Source organism: Antechinus flavipes, chromosome 2 (genome assembly GCF_016432865.1).
Source record: "Antechinus flavipes isolate AdamAnt ecotype Samford, QLD, Australia chromosome 2, AdamAnt_v2, whole genome shotgun sequence".
In the NCBI taxonomy this organism is placed as follows: Eukaryota; Metazoa; Chordata; class Mammalia; order Dasyuromorphia; family Dasyuridae; genus Antechinus; species Antechinus flavipes.
Genome location: NC_067399.1, coordinates 139,134,412 through 139,150,672, shown reverse-complemented (window position 1 = coordinate 139,150,672; position 16,261 = coordinate 139,134,412). Strand labels below are relative to the sequence as shown.

At 37.1% G+C, this 16,261-nt stretch overlaps 1 protein-coding gene across 1 annotated transcript in view; it reads right to left on the bottom strand.

The window, feature by feature from the left end:
• The window catches only part of ATP6V1B2 (ATPase H+ transporting V1 subunit B2), a 30,937-nt gene extending 24,810 nt beyond the window's left edge, over window positions 1-6,127 (bottom strand). The window contains exon 1 of the mRNA XM_051975656.1: window positions 5,870-6,127. Within this exon, the coding sequence (XP_051831616.1) occupies window positions 5,870-6,014 (145 nt within the window). The 5' untranslated portion in view covers window positions 6,015-6,127. The remainder of the gene's footprint in view (window positions 1-5,869) is intronic.
• Window positions 6,128-16,261: the final 10,134 nt, after the last annotated feature.

The following is a 16,261-nucleotide window of genomic DNA, read 5'->3' as shown; positions in this document are numbered from 1 at the left end:
AGAGTTTTAAAATTGCATTTTCTTAGGAACTTAAAAAAGGCAGCATGATGTAGTGGGTAGAGAGCGGACCTTGAAATAAGAATGAGCTAGGTTCAAATACCACCTCTAAAAAAAAATACTGGTTATGTAATGATCCTGGGAAATTTGCTTAACCTCTCAATGTTCCAGGCAACTCATAAGATTGCAGAACAAGAACTGATGTGCAGTAGTATTAGAAGTTCCATAGTGAGAAGTCCATCAACTGATGAAATCACAGATCCAGTCAAAAGAAAAAAATTAATGAACTTAAATCACTAACAAAGAAAAATGTTCCAAATCAGTAGTTTTTATTGTATTTAATTCAATTGCAGAACTATTCACTGAAATATCAATTTTATCATTATAAAAAGGATTTGTTTTCCAAATATAGTAACCAGTCCCAGTACTCCATGGACAACAGAATAATCTGACAACCTGCAAATCTCTGGGTTGACTCAAGTGGGTGCTAAGATAACTCATAGAAGCTAGACCTAGGACCTGTTTTGAGTTAGGGACTGGGAAAAAAAGGAGGAAAGTCCAATATTTTTGACAAAATACAATCGTGGGAGAAAGTAAAGTATATTGACATTTTTCCTGTTCATGACTACTTTTACTACATAATAACTTGAAAAGAATAAAACTAAAGCAATCAGTGTGTTCCTGCTCCACTCAGACTTAGGTTCTTAAAACTTGTTAAAAGAATAAATGGAAATTACCCTGGCATGGATTCTGTCAATATAAAGTTATTATGAAATAAAATAAAATAAAATATTTAAAAAAAAAGAATGAATGGGCAGAAGAACTGAAAATATTTGGAGTTTATAGTTAAGGCTCCTCTTTAGGTTGGAAATCAGTACCCTAGAGCAATATGTTGCCCTCCTTAAAAATAAATAAATCAATAGATAGATAAATAAATGTTTTTCTTTGCTTCTAACTGGAAAAAAAATTGGCTCCTAATTTTAGGGTTTGGCTTCAAGAACTTAAGTGCCTGTGGGACTATTCATTTTTTCTTTCTTTAAATCCAATTATCTGAATATGGTCTCAAATCATAAGAATAGTGCTTTCTCAGAGGCTTAATTTTAAGATGAAAAAAAAAATTAAAGCTAAAATGATTAAGAATGCTCTGCAGTTAAGTTGTTGATGAATTAAAAATAACTCAAACACTATTAGCTAAACTGAATTCTATTCCCACCACCTTCTTAAATATGTTGCACTTCATTTTGAAACATGTAGGCTTACATTCTGTTCCAAAGAGAATGCAGTTAACTATTGGAATGGTTACACTATCTATGGGAAAGTCATTCAGTCTCTCAGGGTCTTAGTTTCCTTATCTGTAAAATGTCTCCCAAGGCCCATTAAGCCCTGTTTTAGATCTAAATCTATAATACTATCCCAAAGGTAGAAACACTGACTTATATAGTCATGTATTTAAACAGGCGGAGTAGAGAAAGAGACCTAACACTACATTTTAATCTATAACAATATTTAACCAGCACTTCTTTGCCACATGATAACTTCTCTAAGAAAAGATTTCAATTACCATGTTGTCTTAAAAGTTAATGTCAAAAAGGGGGGAAGAGGAAGGCAAACCCTATTTGCAAGTACTTCCATTCATTTCTCATCCAAAAGGAAAAAAAGAAACTTTCTTCAGAAATGTTCAGCAAGAATGTGTTGGGATAGGACAGCTAGGTGGTGCAGTGGATAGAGCACCAGCACTTGAGTGGAAAGAACATGGGACCTGGAATCAGAACTTCCTGGCTTTGTTTATGTGACCAGGGACAATTTACTTCCAATTTATCCGGTTTGTAAGTCAACCAATAAATATTAATTGCTTGCATATTGTCTTCCCCCCATTAGAATGTGAGCTTCTTGAAGGTAAGCAGGCTTGGTTTTTTATTTTTATGCCCAGAGCTTAGCTTAATGCATGGCACATAGTAAACACATAATAAACAATCAAATAAATAAATAAATAAATCTGTTTTCATTTCTTTGGGCCTCAGTTTCCTCATTTGCAAAATAATGGGGTTAGAACAGATACCCTCAAAAGTTCTTTTTAGCTTGTGATCCCAAGGAATTCAAGATAAGAAAATGTACAAATAAAAATTTAGATATTCAGTGATCTAATTCGAAGAGGCATACTATTACATATTTAAATCTAAACAAGGAACAATTTACCCAGCCTTTTTCAAAGTCTCAAGAAAGTTTGGTCAGATGACATTTTCCCACTTCCCCACCCTAGGCAGGGCAAGAGTTTTTCCCAACAATACCCTAGCTACTTAATGATTGTGAAATTTTCAAGGGGGAAATTCTGTGGCAATTGCACAATATAAGACCCACCCTTTTAACCTCAGACTCATTATTCAAACAATATCTACAGCAATTATGTATCTCATAACTTTTCTATAATAAAGGGGAATCAAATACCAAAGTATTAGAAACAATACTTTGAGGGTTCTAAAAGATTGCAAGTAAAGCTTTGGTTATTTCTAAATTTTAACAAAGTTGACTCTGGGTTATGATCAATAAAAGAAACGGATCTATTCCAAAAGAATAAGAACCACAAACTTTATGCATCTTAGAAAATCACTCAAGATCTTAAAATAATCAAGTTCTAATTCTCCTGTGGCATAAGAGAAACCTAGTACACAGCTAAGTGGCACAGAAGAGAAAATACAGGGCCTGAAATCAGGAAGATCTGAGTTCAAATACAGCCTCACACACATACAAGCTGTGTGATTTTGGCCAGGTCACTTAACTTCTTTTTGTCTCAGTTTCCTCCTCTGTAAAATGGGCATAATAATTGCACCTAAGATTGCTGAGAGGATTAAATGAAATAATGATTGTACAGGACTTACCACAGTACCTGGCATACAGTAACTGCTATAAAACATCAGCTACTATTTTTATTGTTATTGGTATCTCATCACAGCACAAAAACTGCTGGGTGAAGCATTGGACCTGGAAGCAGGAAGATCTGAGTTCAGGTCTAACTTCAGAAATTTCCTATTAGTATGACCTAGGACAAGTCACTTAACCTCTGGTTACCTGGGTATCCTCATTAGTAAAATAAGGATGTTAATGGCAGCTATTTCCCAAGGTAGTAGAGAAGATAACAAATATCTGTTAAGTGCTTCGTGAACCTGAAAACACTAGATATTATTCAGCTGGGAAAGTTCATATCCTTGACTCTTTTGGTAATTCCTTCCACTTAATTTCTGGCTGACCATTTCTTCATTGATTACCTTCTATGAGAAAGATCTCAAAAGCAATAGAGGTCTTGGTCATCATCATCAGGAACCCCCTTTCTTTAGCCACTAAGAATTATCAGTTAATCAGAAGAATCAAATCAGTTCTGTATCAACTTAAGATTTACAAATGACTTCTCTCATAACAATCCAGTGGGTTGGGTATCAGTTTTCATTTGCTTAAGTGAGGCTCCCAGAGAAAGGACTTGAAAATACTCATAACAAATATTTGTTACAAATTTCACTTATGGTGATATTACTAATCAAATTTAAAAAGGAAAAATTCAAAATTCAATATGTTTCCAAAAGTACTGGTGACTAGCACTAATAATATGGCCACTATTTCTTTAAAAATTATTTTAGCATTATTTTTTAAACTACATGTGATATCCATCCAAGCTTTTTGATAGTCCAGGCGAAACTTAACTTATACTAAAACCTCTAAAGAACAAAGCATGCTCAAACCTCAGTTTCCACATCCATAAAATGAGAAAGTTGGGAAAGAAGGTCTCTGTAATCCTTTCCAGCTCTAATTTCTGTAACCAATGGATTAGGAGGTTTAAATGGTTTTATGACCTATGACCATGAAGTTTAGATAATGCTCCTAATATAGTGTTTATGCAACATTTCAAACTCTGAAAACTGACCAGATTTACAATATATAATTTCTGGTTAAAAGTTTCAATCTCTCTCAAGAATCTAAAGGAGATATTTAAAACAAAGTATAAACTGAATAATTACTGCAAATCCCCCTTTGGGACTACTTTACCTTACTAATGCAATTTTTTTTTTCTTACAAACACTCCTGGAAATAAGTTGACAAAAAGAGGGGGAAAAGTATATGAACATTATCAACCAAAAAAAGAGTTTATTTAAAGATTTACATAGCTAAAACAGATCTTGGAAAACATCTAGTTCAAATCCCTCATGAGGGCCAGAAAATATAATTGACTAGCTCTAAGACACATAGCTAATTAGTACCAGTTTTCCTGACTCAAAAGGAAAGATTCTTTCCATCAGGAGACACAACAATTCTCCAGCTGAATGTTAAATTGCATTGAATAATAGTAGATTCTTACATCACAGATATGTACTAGCTGTGTGACCTTGGGCAAGTCACTTACCCTTGTTTGACTCAGTTTCCTCATCTGTAAAATGAGCTGGAGAAGAAAATGCAAACCACTCTAGTGTTTGTCAAGAAAACCTCAAATGGGGATACCAAGACTCCAAAACAAATGAAATGAACAAAAACAAGGCTTCTTAAGCATTTCCCAAACCTATGAAAAAATTAATGCAACATTTGTCAAGGATCCCTCACTTTAGATAATATTGGGCTCCAAAAACTGCTTTCTATTTAATGAGACTTCCCTTGAAAAGGGCCTATCTCGGATGAGGCCAGCTTTGCTCTCATTCCCGGTTACTCTGCAGTGCTGTCACATGACACGGTTAAGTGATCAGGATCTGATTAGTCAGACAGGAGAAAAACCCTGGCAAAAACCCTTCTTGTTGTTTTCAGCAAAGAACCACTCAAGGACGAGAACTGCTTTAGCAATTGGGACAAATTTTAAAAATTCGATCTCACCAATTTAAAAAACACCATAATAAAAAAACAAAGCATTGCCAAACAATCCTAAATATGATCCAGTCGGTTCATCTTCAATCCTAGAACATGGTAGTTATTGTGAAACTGGACTCTTTCACCCAACGAGAACCATCTCCTCTGCTACGAATCTGGTTCACCTAACATGGTGTATTAAGGCCTTGACAGCAATGACAACAGCATGGACCAACGCAAAGCACGCCTCCCCCACCCCCACCCCCACCCCAAAAAAAAAGAGTATGGCAAATAAACCTCTACGTGTATGGGGTGAGGATGAGGAAAGAACTAAGACAATCAGGCTACGAAAAGACTACAGATAATTCCAATCAGATCAAATACCCTACTAGGAGGAGGTGGGGGGAGGAGCACAAGTGCAAGGAGATCTGGGTCCCAGTTCTGTCACTGTTTTGCAGAATGACTTCAGGTAAATTCCTTGTCTGAGGGAAGAGAAATCGCCACTGAGCCGAATGGCCTCGATGGCTCTTTCCAGGTTTATCTTAAGCATCCTCCGGGACCTAGCTTCCCTCCCCCACCGAAGGCCAAGCTCAGGCTCTCCAGTCCCCACCTCCGGGGAGAACCTGTCCACTCTGCCAGGAAGGGCAGCTAGAGCTCAGCGCACCCAGAGAGCCCCGAGGTAGGGGACAGATCTGCGGTCCCTGAAATGGCAAAGCACAAACGTACAAGGCTCAGGGGAGGGCTGAGAGCAGGTGTCGCCGAGGCCTGGACGGGGAAAACTCCCCTACTTCGTGGAGGGCCCCGGGAACGAGAAGGAGCGAGTCAGGCTGGGGGTGGAAGGTGCCGTTCCTCTCCAAAACCTGGACCAGCAGCGCTGATACACTGAGGGAGGGTGAAGGCGGCTCCCGCGGGAGCACACCTGGGGCTCGCTCTGAGCGCAGGAGGGAGGACGCAGAGAGCTACAGAGAGATGGAGTCCCTCCGCCACAGCTTAGACAGGTGAGGGGGTGGGAGGGGAAAAGGGTCGGCGCTCCCTGCCTTCAGGTACTCACTGAGGCGGGGTTGAGAGAGGTAGTCTCGGTTGGCGGCCAGCATCTGCTCCCGGGCCCCTGGGTGTGGCCCCAGGTTGGGTTTGGACGTCTTGGACATATTGGGCGCGGACCCGTTCACGATCCCCCGAACCGCTCGCACCGCCATCTTGTCTCCTCCGTCCCGTCGGGCCCCAGGAATCCCACTGCGCAGGCGCAGATATAGCCGGGAGGTCCGCACTCCCGGTTTCGTCTACGCGCGCGCTCCCGACTTCCTCCCTTCCTGGCTCCCTTCCTCTCTCTTGCCTTCTCTCTAGCTCCATCCCCCACGCCGTTTCTCCAGCACCGCCCCCTAACGCCTACACTCAGGGGCGGGGTCGAAGGGAGCTGGCCAGAGTGCTGGGATGGGCTTGTTGATCTGGAAGGGGAAGACTAGGGGAAGAAAAACGGAAGGTAGAAAGTAATGAGCTGAAAATCAAGGAACAGTCAGAATATAGACGAGGGAGGAGGGTAAAACCGAAGGGGAACCAGAAGAAAAGAAAAAGAAAGGCGTGAGAGAGGAAAGTAAAGGAGATAAATGGAAGGAAGGAAGGAAGGACGGAAGGAGAGAGAGAAAGGAAAGGAAAGAAGGAAGAAAAGGAAGGAACAAAAGAAAGGAAGAAGAAAAGAAAGAAGGAATGGAGAGGAAAAGAAAGGAAAGAATGGGGAAGAGGGGGGAAAGGAAAAAGAAAAGAAAGGAAGCCATTTTAAATGAAAGCCATTTAAAATGGAAGTAGAAAGGAGTTTTCAAAGATTCCATTAATATAATAATTAGGTTCTTTAAAAGATAATATCTACATACTTCTAGAAGATGCTTTGCACACAGTATTTCATTAGGATCAGGCCCAGATTATTTGTATTATAAATCACTGATACTCTTTTATCTCCTTGCTTTTGTATACTTTGCTAAAAAGATCTCCCTCTTCACCTCTACTTCTCTATTTTCTCTTGAGGTTGTTTTCTGATTTTCTCAAATATTAGTATTCTTCCCATCAATATGGACATCCATATATACACACACATACACCCACACTTACTTTTTTTGTGTGTATGTATGTATGATGTATGCATATATACTTATATAATATGTGTGTATATATATATATATATACACATATATATATTTATATGTTATTTTTACCCCAAATGGAATGTAAGCTTTTTGAGAGCAGTGATTTGGATTTTTTTTATCTTTGTATACTCAAGGCTAGCATAATATCTTCCATGTGTATTGAACTAATTGCATTGAATAAAAAGCAATGCAGTCTTAGTTGAGAAAATAAAAGATATAATAATAGAAATGTGAATGTTAAAATGATTATTCTGATCTATTAAATTTTTTTAATCTTAAGAGCTTGCACTGATATTTTAATGGTGGCAATATTCTAAATTTATAGTTACTTTCTATGAGAGAGAAAATGTTTTCATTGTTCCATTATTCGATATCTAGTTACGATATAAAACTAACCTACAAAAAGAAATTTAAAATATAGAAGCCAGTAAATAATAAAATATTAAATAAACTCTAATTGCTATATGTGTTCTGATGAAAATTCAACAAATTAAAGCTGAAAAAAGCTGAAAATTGGATGGGGAAGTCAGGGAATACTTTGGCTTAGAGTTGTGATATTTCTCATTAAATGATGTTTAGGTTTTAGGTAGCTGAAGATAAAAAGAAAGGATGTTGGAGGCATGAGAAAATACATGAATGAAAAAGTGAATCTGAAACTTTGCACTGTGTGTTTAGAGTACAGTGAAAAAAGGCAGTTTGACTAAATAAAAGAGTACATGTTGAAGAGTGGTAAGACGTTGTTATAGTAGATGGAGTTGTAATACTATTAAGCAATCAAAGCTAGATAAAGGAGCTTGATTTTATGTATAGGAAATAGAAAGCCATCGTAGATTTTAGGATATAGGAGTGATGGGATAAAAAGAGTGTTTAAAAAGCATTTTTCTGGTAAAAGGGTAAATTGGATTGAAGAAAGCCTAGAGTTTTGTGAGATCAACTAAGACATAATTGCTGTAATCCAGAGTTGAGAAAATGAAAAAAAAAATTACTTAGTATGGTGTCAATATAAAAGAAGAGGAAAGATTAGCATCTACAGAGAGAAAAATACAGAGAACTTGATGACCAGACATGAAAGATATATGGCTGCGTCAAAGATTACTACAAAACTTTGAAGGCAACAGCACAATAAAATAGATTTGTGTAATTTATTGCCCTCTCTAGGTCTGTTCAAATGTAAATGAGGAGAATGAAATAAATCTGTTCACCTAAAATTCCTTTCAATTCTAAAACTATGATTCTAAATCACTTCATCTCCATAATCTCAGTTGTCTTCTATTCAAATGTAGGTACTTATACACTGATTTGTTTAGAAGAAGGTGCTTTATAAATTTCAAATTGCTATTTAAATATGAGCCATTATTATTAGTTTTGTTAATTTTTTGAAAATCTTTTCCTATCAAGTGCCTATTATAAAGACATTTTCCCCATTGGTGATACTGAGGAAATCAAATATATGCTAGAATCCAAATACCTGCTAGAATCCAAATACCTTTATCTTTTCTTAACATTGATCTATTAAATAATAGATAAATAAATAAATAAAAAATAACTGAGAAGTTATTATATAACTTATATTATTAATATATTATATAACTTATTACATAACATTATATAATTTTCCCCACCAAAAAAAAAAAAAAATGATGAGAATGGGGAGGACTAGGAAAAGAAGTGGGATAAGGAATGTAGTCTAAGCATGAGATTCAGATCAGAACACTGATCTGTTCCTATCTATGCCACTGACTCATTGAGTAGCTTACCAATGACTCAATCTCAAGTGAATATACAATGTCACTAAGAAAAATGTGGTATACTGAGGTTCTTAGAAATCTTTCTGGAAAGCAAGAGAATTTATGGAAAGAAATAAAAAAGGTTACAGTGATTTTTATTGTCCACTTAAATAAGACTTTTTGCATTCTCTGGAAAAACTTGGTCAATAGAAAACATGCTTTTGAATAGGAGTGATAAAACATAAATAAACATAATATTGCATGCATCTAATATATTAACTAATATAAGCTATGGCCAAAGAATTTGTATATAAATGCAACGAATGCTGGAATATTCTTCCTTTCTCCTCTCTCTCATCCTTTTAATTACTTGGAGAAGTTTCTCCTAAGTCACAAAAATTTTTCTGTTTTAATTTTTTCCCAAATACTAACTGCTTTTGAACAGAACAGAATGATTTTATAGGCACTTTAAAAACCTTGCTGGAATATTAGCAGTAGTAATGAATGAAGAACTGTTCAAAATCCATCTGGGCTTTGGATACTAATGTGCATCTTCCCTGTGGATGCAAAATTAGAACAAGATGAAAAACAACTTCAGGGACTATATATCATACTAAATAACTGGAGAGTTAAATAATATTTGGTCTCAGCTTCTGGGTGGGGATTATGGATCAACATGGTCACTGTCAGCCTTTGAAATAAGGTCTGGCTACAAAAACACATTATACATATTGTGAGAATTATTTCATTTCTATTTAAATCATCAATTTCAAAGCAAATATTATTGAATAGTTTTTAAATTGTGCTTCTCATTTTCTGTTTACCCTAAACCTGTTACTTTGGCCTTGTGATGACTAAAAATGCTGGTTAAATCCGATGTTGTTTTCTAGCATGCTATATGTTACAACAGTAGGGTCCCTGAGAATTTTGACAGCAGAGGGTTCCCCATACCTACTGGTTACATAATTCTAGACACAGAAATATAAATACAGAAGGAGAAATCTGGTTTGCAGATCTCTCACCAACTGGCATCAAGCTGCCTGTGAAATAAGAGTCCCTGAACCACAAATTAACAACATAAAAGATTCATTAAATATATCTGGAAGGCATTTTAAAGATTATCATCTGCTGAGTGAAATGAGCAGGACCAGAAGATTATTATATACTTCAAGAACAATACTATGTGATCATTTCTGATGGACATGGCTCTCTTCAACATTGAAGATGAACCAAATCAGTTCCAATAGAGCAGTAATGAACTGAACCAGCTACACCCAGTGAAAGAACTCTAGAAGATGACTATGAACCACTACCATGTTTCCCTGATAATAAGATCAATCCCGAAAATAAGCCCTCCCCTTACTGTGTATGTAAGATTCCTCTAAAATAAGCCCTCTCCCGAAAATAAGCCCTATTGAGATTGCTACTGTAGTGAAGGTGATCTCCTGCGCTACATGCTACATTACGGTACCCTCTGTATGCACCGTACTCTTCCTCCCCCCAGTGAAATGCACACTGTGCTCCGAGCTGCATCCAATCAGAGCTGCAGCAGTGAGCGCATCATCCTGTTCTTCCTTTTTTTTTTTTTTAATAACTTTTTATTGATAGAACCCATACCAGGGTAATTTTTTACAGCATTATCCCTTGCATTCACTTCTGTTCCGATTTTTCCCCTCCCTCCCTCCACCTCCTCCCCCAGATGGCAAGAGTCCTTTACCTGTTGAATAGGTTACAGTATATCCTAGATACAATATATGTGTGCAGAACTGAACAGTTTTCTTGTTGCACATGGAGAATTGAATTCAGAAGGTAGAAATAACTCGGGAAGAAAAACAAAATGCAAGCAGTTTATATTCATTTCCCAGTGTTCTTTCTTTGGGTGTCGCTGCTTCTGTCCATCTTTGATCAATTGAAACTGAATTAGCTCTCTTTATCGAAGAGATCCACTTCCATCAGAATACATCCTCAAACAGTATCATTGTTGAGGTATATAATGATTTCCTGGTTCTGCTCATTTCACTTAGCATCAGTTCATGTAAGTCTCGCCAAGCCTCTTTGCATTCATCCTGCTGGTCATTCCTTACAGAACAATAATATCCCATACTGTTCATATACCACAATTTACTCAGCCATTCTCCAACTGATGGGCATCCATTCATTTTCCAGTTTCTAGCCACAACAAACAGGGCTGCCACAAACATTTTGGCACATACAGGTCCCTTTCCCTTCTTTAGTATCTCTTTGGGGTATAAGCCCAGCAGAAACACTGCTGGATCAAAGCATCCTGTTCTTCCCCAGTCATTTGCTTGCTGGAGCCATTGAGAGCAGTGGAGGAGAGCTGAGGCAGGACAACATAAAAACCCAGTATGTAAGTGGGAGTGAGGGGGCATGATGGAGGATAAAAGAAGAACTCAGCCAGCACTCACCACGCTAAAGAATTGAAGAACTTCCTTGCAGAGAGAAGAATAGATCAAGTAATGATTCATGCAGGAATGACTGCCTATCTCCAGACCCTTGCTATAGCAATAAACAAGCCATTCAAGGACCATTTGTGCATGGAAGTCAATGACTACATTGAAAATAGAATGGAAAGAAATCAGCGTGGAAACTTTGTGAAGCCCTGTCTGCAAGACGTCGTGACTTGGGTGAAGAAGTCATGGGATAAAATTACTGACAGCTGTGTCGCCAAGGCACTACAAGCAGGTTACCTGGACAAGACATGTTCATTTAAAGAGAGCTATATTGCTGGACATGACAGATTGGGTCCACTTATTCTGAAGGAAATAGAGGTACAAGACATCCAGGACAGAATTCAGGGTATGGACACTTATGACAATATTGTTGAAGAAGATGATATGATCATTATTGAATAAAGGTACTTTTTTTTGTTCACATTTACCTGTTTATTAAAATTGCTGTCAATGTTCATTAAAATAAGCCCTCCCCTGAAAATAAGCCCTCTGGTGTTTTTCTGTCCAAAAAATAATAAGATAGTGTCTTATTATCGGGGAAACATGGTATATAGATTTTCCCAATCCCTCTATTTTTGTCCACCTGCATATTTTATTTCTTTCACAGGCTAATTGTACACCACTTCAAAGTCCGACTCTTTTTATACAGCAAATTAATTGTTTGGACATGTATACATATATTGTATTTAACTTATACTTTAACATATTTAACATGTATTGGTCAACCTGCCATCTGGGGGAAGGAGTGGGGAGAAGGAGGGAAAAAGTTGAAACAAAAGGATTTGCAACTGTCAAAGTTGAAAAATTACCTATGTACATATCTTGTAAATAAAAAGCTATAATTAAAAAATAAATAAATAAATAAAGATGAGGAACTTGAGACACAGGAAAAAAAATAATGATTATCATCTAGTCCAGGATTTCTTAATCTCAGGTTTGTAAATTTTCCCCTACCCCAATATTTTGTTAATTACATCTTAATACAATTGATTTCTCTTATTATCCTATAGATTTAAAATACAATCTTATTTTATGCATATAAAAACATTATTTTGAGATGGTATCTCTGGGCTTTATGAGACTACCAAACTGGTCCATGATACACTCTTATCTTGCCAGACACCTTAACTATAGTTAGGAATTGACATCTTGAGAAGGAAAGTGACTTGTTGAATATCATATTTGTTGAATAATGGCAGAGCTGGAAATTGAACCTGAAGCTTCTGATCCAGGGTTCTCCAATATATTACAATGTAAAAGAATTCCCACATACATTTGAAAGTCATCCTACTGGGAGCTAATGATCTGGGAATAACTCTAACTTTGGGGCTTTTTCTTTTTTCTTGTTTCCTGCCATAGAAAATCCCAGAAATAGAGAAATAGAGACAGAGATATGTTATGTTATATTATATTATATTACATAGTATTGTATTGTATTTTCACATATTCCACAAAAACCTTCCTCTGATGCCTCATCACAGAATGGAGGTCACAGTGAACTCTTAAAGATGTCAAAAAGTAACCACAACTTCACAAAATTTACATGAAAAAATAGGATTATTGCAAGAGAAATAAACATTCATGAAGAACACTAAGCAAGTACAGAGTTCATAATCCAAACAGAAATATCTGTGAAATTACAAGAAACAAAGGAGGAGAAACAGAAATCTCCAACTAGATGGGAATAGTAGGGAAGGAGAAATAATGAATAATTAGGATGGCAAAAGGAGCATTCTTTTCCCTTGGGAATTGCTGGACCAAGCCTTCTTAAACTTTTTCCATTCTCAACCCCTTTTTTTTTCCAATAAATTTTTATGCCTCTCAGTCTGGAATCTGAGCTGAAGTGTTTCTGGCAGCTTTGTGCATGTACAGCGCAAAGTATTGATGTTATATATTCAGAACTAAGGCTGAAATGAAGTTTTCTATTGCAACCTGGGCAAGCACTGCCAGAAATACCTTGGATTCATTATGTTTGATTTTGTATTAATTTTTGATTGTTGCATTCAGAAAATTTTTACTGTTGCCAAATTTTTGTGACCCCCACAATTACATGATGGGGTCACAACCCACAGTTTAAGAAGTTTGTATAGACTAGGAAGATAAAATGGTCTATATATCTACAAGGATTCCATGTGCACACATAGTTTCCTAATCTAGTACAGAAACTGGTATCATTCTTGACTCCTAAGAATACATAATGAATCCAGCTTAATGTGCAAAAAGCACATTATGTCAGGTCCAGGTTGTATTGAAGAGACCCTCATATATTCTGGTTCTAGTGTTTCTGGAAAATATGACCACTCAAAAGGATAAGTTCAGAGGACTTCTTAGCAAAGGCTCAACCAGGGGAATCCAATCTCTGGCTAGTCCAATTATGTTACAAACACTTAGAATATGGGTTCAATGATGACAGAGACACAGACATAATCACAGGCAAAGTTACACTGAGGAGTCAAAACTGAAAAGTTTATTCAGCAACCTCACATTTTGATGTAATTACTATCAATCTACTAGAATGTAATAGTACCTCTAAGTTATTTTTTAAGTCTTTGTCAATATATATTTGTCTTTTGTGTAAAGAAAATAATTCGCTATCCTGTTTTGTGTGTGTGTATAATTTTAACTTATATATGAAGCTTTTTTATTTAGCATTTCTAGAAATGAGCCTAACTTAAGTTATAGATAATTTTTCCTGGGAATCCAGAATAAGTATGTAATGAGTCACCTCTTGTCCACTGATCCTCTTTCTCAAATTTGATTTCTTATCTGTAGAGGGTCACAGACAGTGGGGGAAGTCTGGGTGAGGTATAAGATCCTTCAGCCCAGAGGGAACCTGCTGACAATGTCCTAGTATAATTCTTCTACAAACCTCATTAGCATTTTCTTTAGCAAGTTGGCTTATCATAATGTCTGTTACTGCATTTTCACCAGTAGTTCATATGACAGCTGTCTGCAAATGTACCACAAAATCAGCAAAGGTTCATTTGGCTCTTGGGCAATTTTTGTGAAGGCTTCACCCTTCTTGTTTTTACTGGGGAAAAAAGCCCATGCTTTGATAGTAGCAGCAGCAATTTGTTCAAATGCTGCTATGGGGTAATTAATCTGTACTGAAATATCTGCATAAGAACCTACACCTATTAGTTGGTCATAGGTGATTGGACTATTAACTCCACTATGACTATTTTGTTGGGCTTGTATCCTACAGAGCTCACTATATTCAGAAAGCCACAACAAGTTTTGTCCAGGTTCTAAGCATGTCCTTGTTATAGATTTCCAGTCACTAGGGGTTAAAATTTCATAAGCCAAATTCTGTAATAACATCTTAACATAAGATGATGTAGCCCCATAAAGAGTGCAAGACTTTTTCAGGTCTTTGAGGATTTCTATATCAAAAGGAGTATATCTTCTACTTTCTTGACCTGAAGAGTTAAACTGTTAACTTTTCCTATTTTTCCTATTTTCCTATCAGCTATACCCTGTTTTTTTTTTTTTTTCCTGTGGCTTTAAGTACTGCCTTTTGCAATTAGTCATAGGAGGGGGTGATTGCTGGGGAGGAGGTGCTGGTGGTATCACTGCCCCTCCCACTACTCCTCCTCCCTCTATCCTGGAAGGTGGAGTTGATGGGGGCATATCAAGAACCTGCTCTGGTTTAGGCTGGGTTGAAGCTGCACCGTGAGAACAAGAATCACCACCCTTCAACCTCATTTAACTCCTCATGCCCTCTGATCATATTGCCATTAATCTGTCCTTTGTCTTCCTCTTTTTCCTCACACTTCCTCATCTGGCTGTTCTTAAAACTTTTCTTTTTTCTATAATTTGCAGGATTCTTTAAGGCCAATTGTATTATATTGTATGTATAGAATGTTTCCTTGGAAATTGAATCAGGACCTTTATCATGGTAATATTCACATAGGTGATCTCCTACTAGTTTCCAATTATCTGGCCCTATATCTTCTTCCTTTAAGAACCAATGGGACTTGTGTTCTAATGTACTCAAGAGTCCAGCAATCTGCTCCCAAGTTACAAGTAAGCCTTGTCCCTTGATCAACTTAAGTATGCTTTCCCTTAGGTCCTTGGTCCACACATTGGGCACCAAATGTGAGAACCAAGTTAGCACCCTGGATGCCTTAAAAAATCAGCCAGAGTCAGGATAAGCAAAAGTCCTTGGTCTTTATTCTTGGTCTTTAGGGGTGGAAGTGAAGAGGATAGAAGCAGGATATCCATGACCTCCCTTCTCCTCATCTACTGCCAAAGTGACTCTGGCTTGTCTTATTCCAGCTCCTAATCCCTCCTACAATTCTCTGTATACACCAAAAGATAGAGCTAGCACAGAATAGTGGGAAGGGCCATTTTCCAAACATATGCTAACAGAGTATTGTCCAATCAGTAATTAGCCTTAAGTGCTTGGTCATCTGATTACAGTGCGTCAAGTCAGAGTTTCAGCCCTTTACATAAGAGTATTGGGGTATAAAAAGGGGAAAGAACTGGGAATAATGGACTCCATTTTTCCCACCATCCTCAGGAGTCCCGCCTCATCACTTCTCTACTAGGATGGTATATTTTAATCACCTCAACATGGGGGCTCTAGAAAATATGGTAAATTTTGTCACCCCAACTTGGGGGCTCTAAAAAGTAGGATATTTTAATCATCCCAGCGTGGAGGCTCTAGAAAGCAGGATACAACATTTACCTGTTTTTCAACATTAAACTCTTATAGCCTGAAACCCAAACTTTTCCATCTCCCCACTCTCATCTCAGACCTGTTCAGTAATTTCTGTTTTGGGCTCTGTATCTTCGGCTTTTTTCTCCCCTCTAATTCATTTACTTATCTTTTCAATTCCTGGTATTGGCTTATTACATTGAGCTTCAAACTTTTATTTGCACTACAAATGCCAGGCCTTCTTCATCTTATCCTGATTACCTTCCCCTTCATTGTCTGCACAAGAAGAATTCAATCAGCATCATGGACCCTGACAGTGACAGCAACAACCTAGTTGGCACTCTCTTTGGGCACTTTAATTTTTATCAAAGCCACATTGGACTCAACATCACTCAAATTTTTTTTTTTTTTTTTTGCTATATTTATTTTAATTGATGGACTAAAATC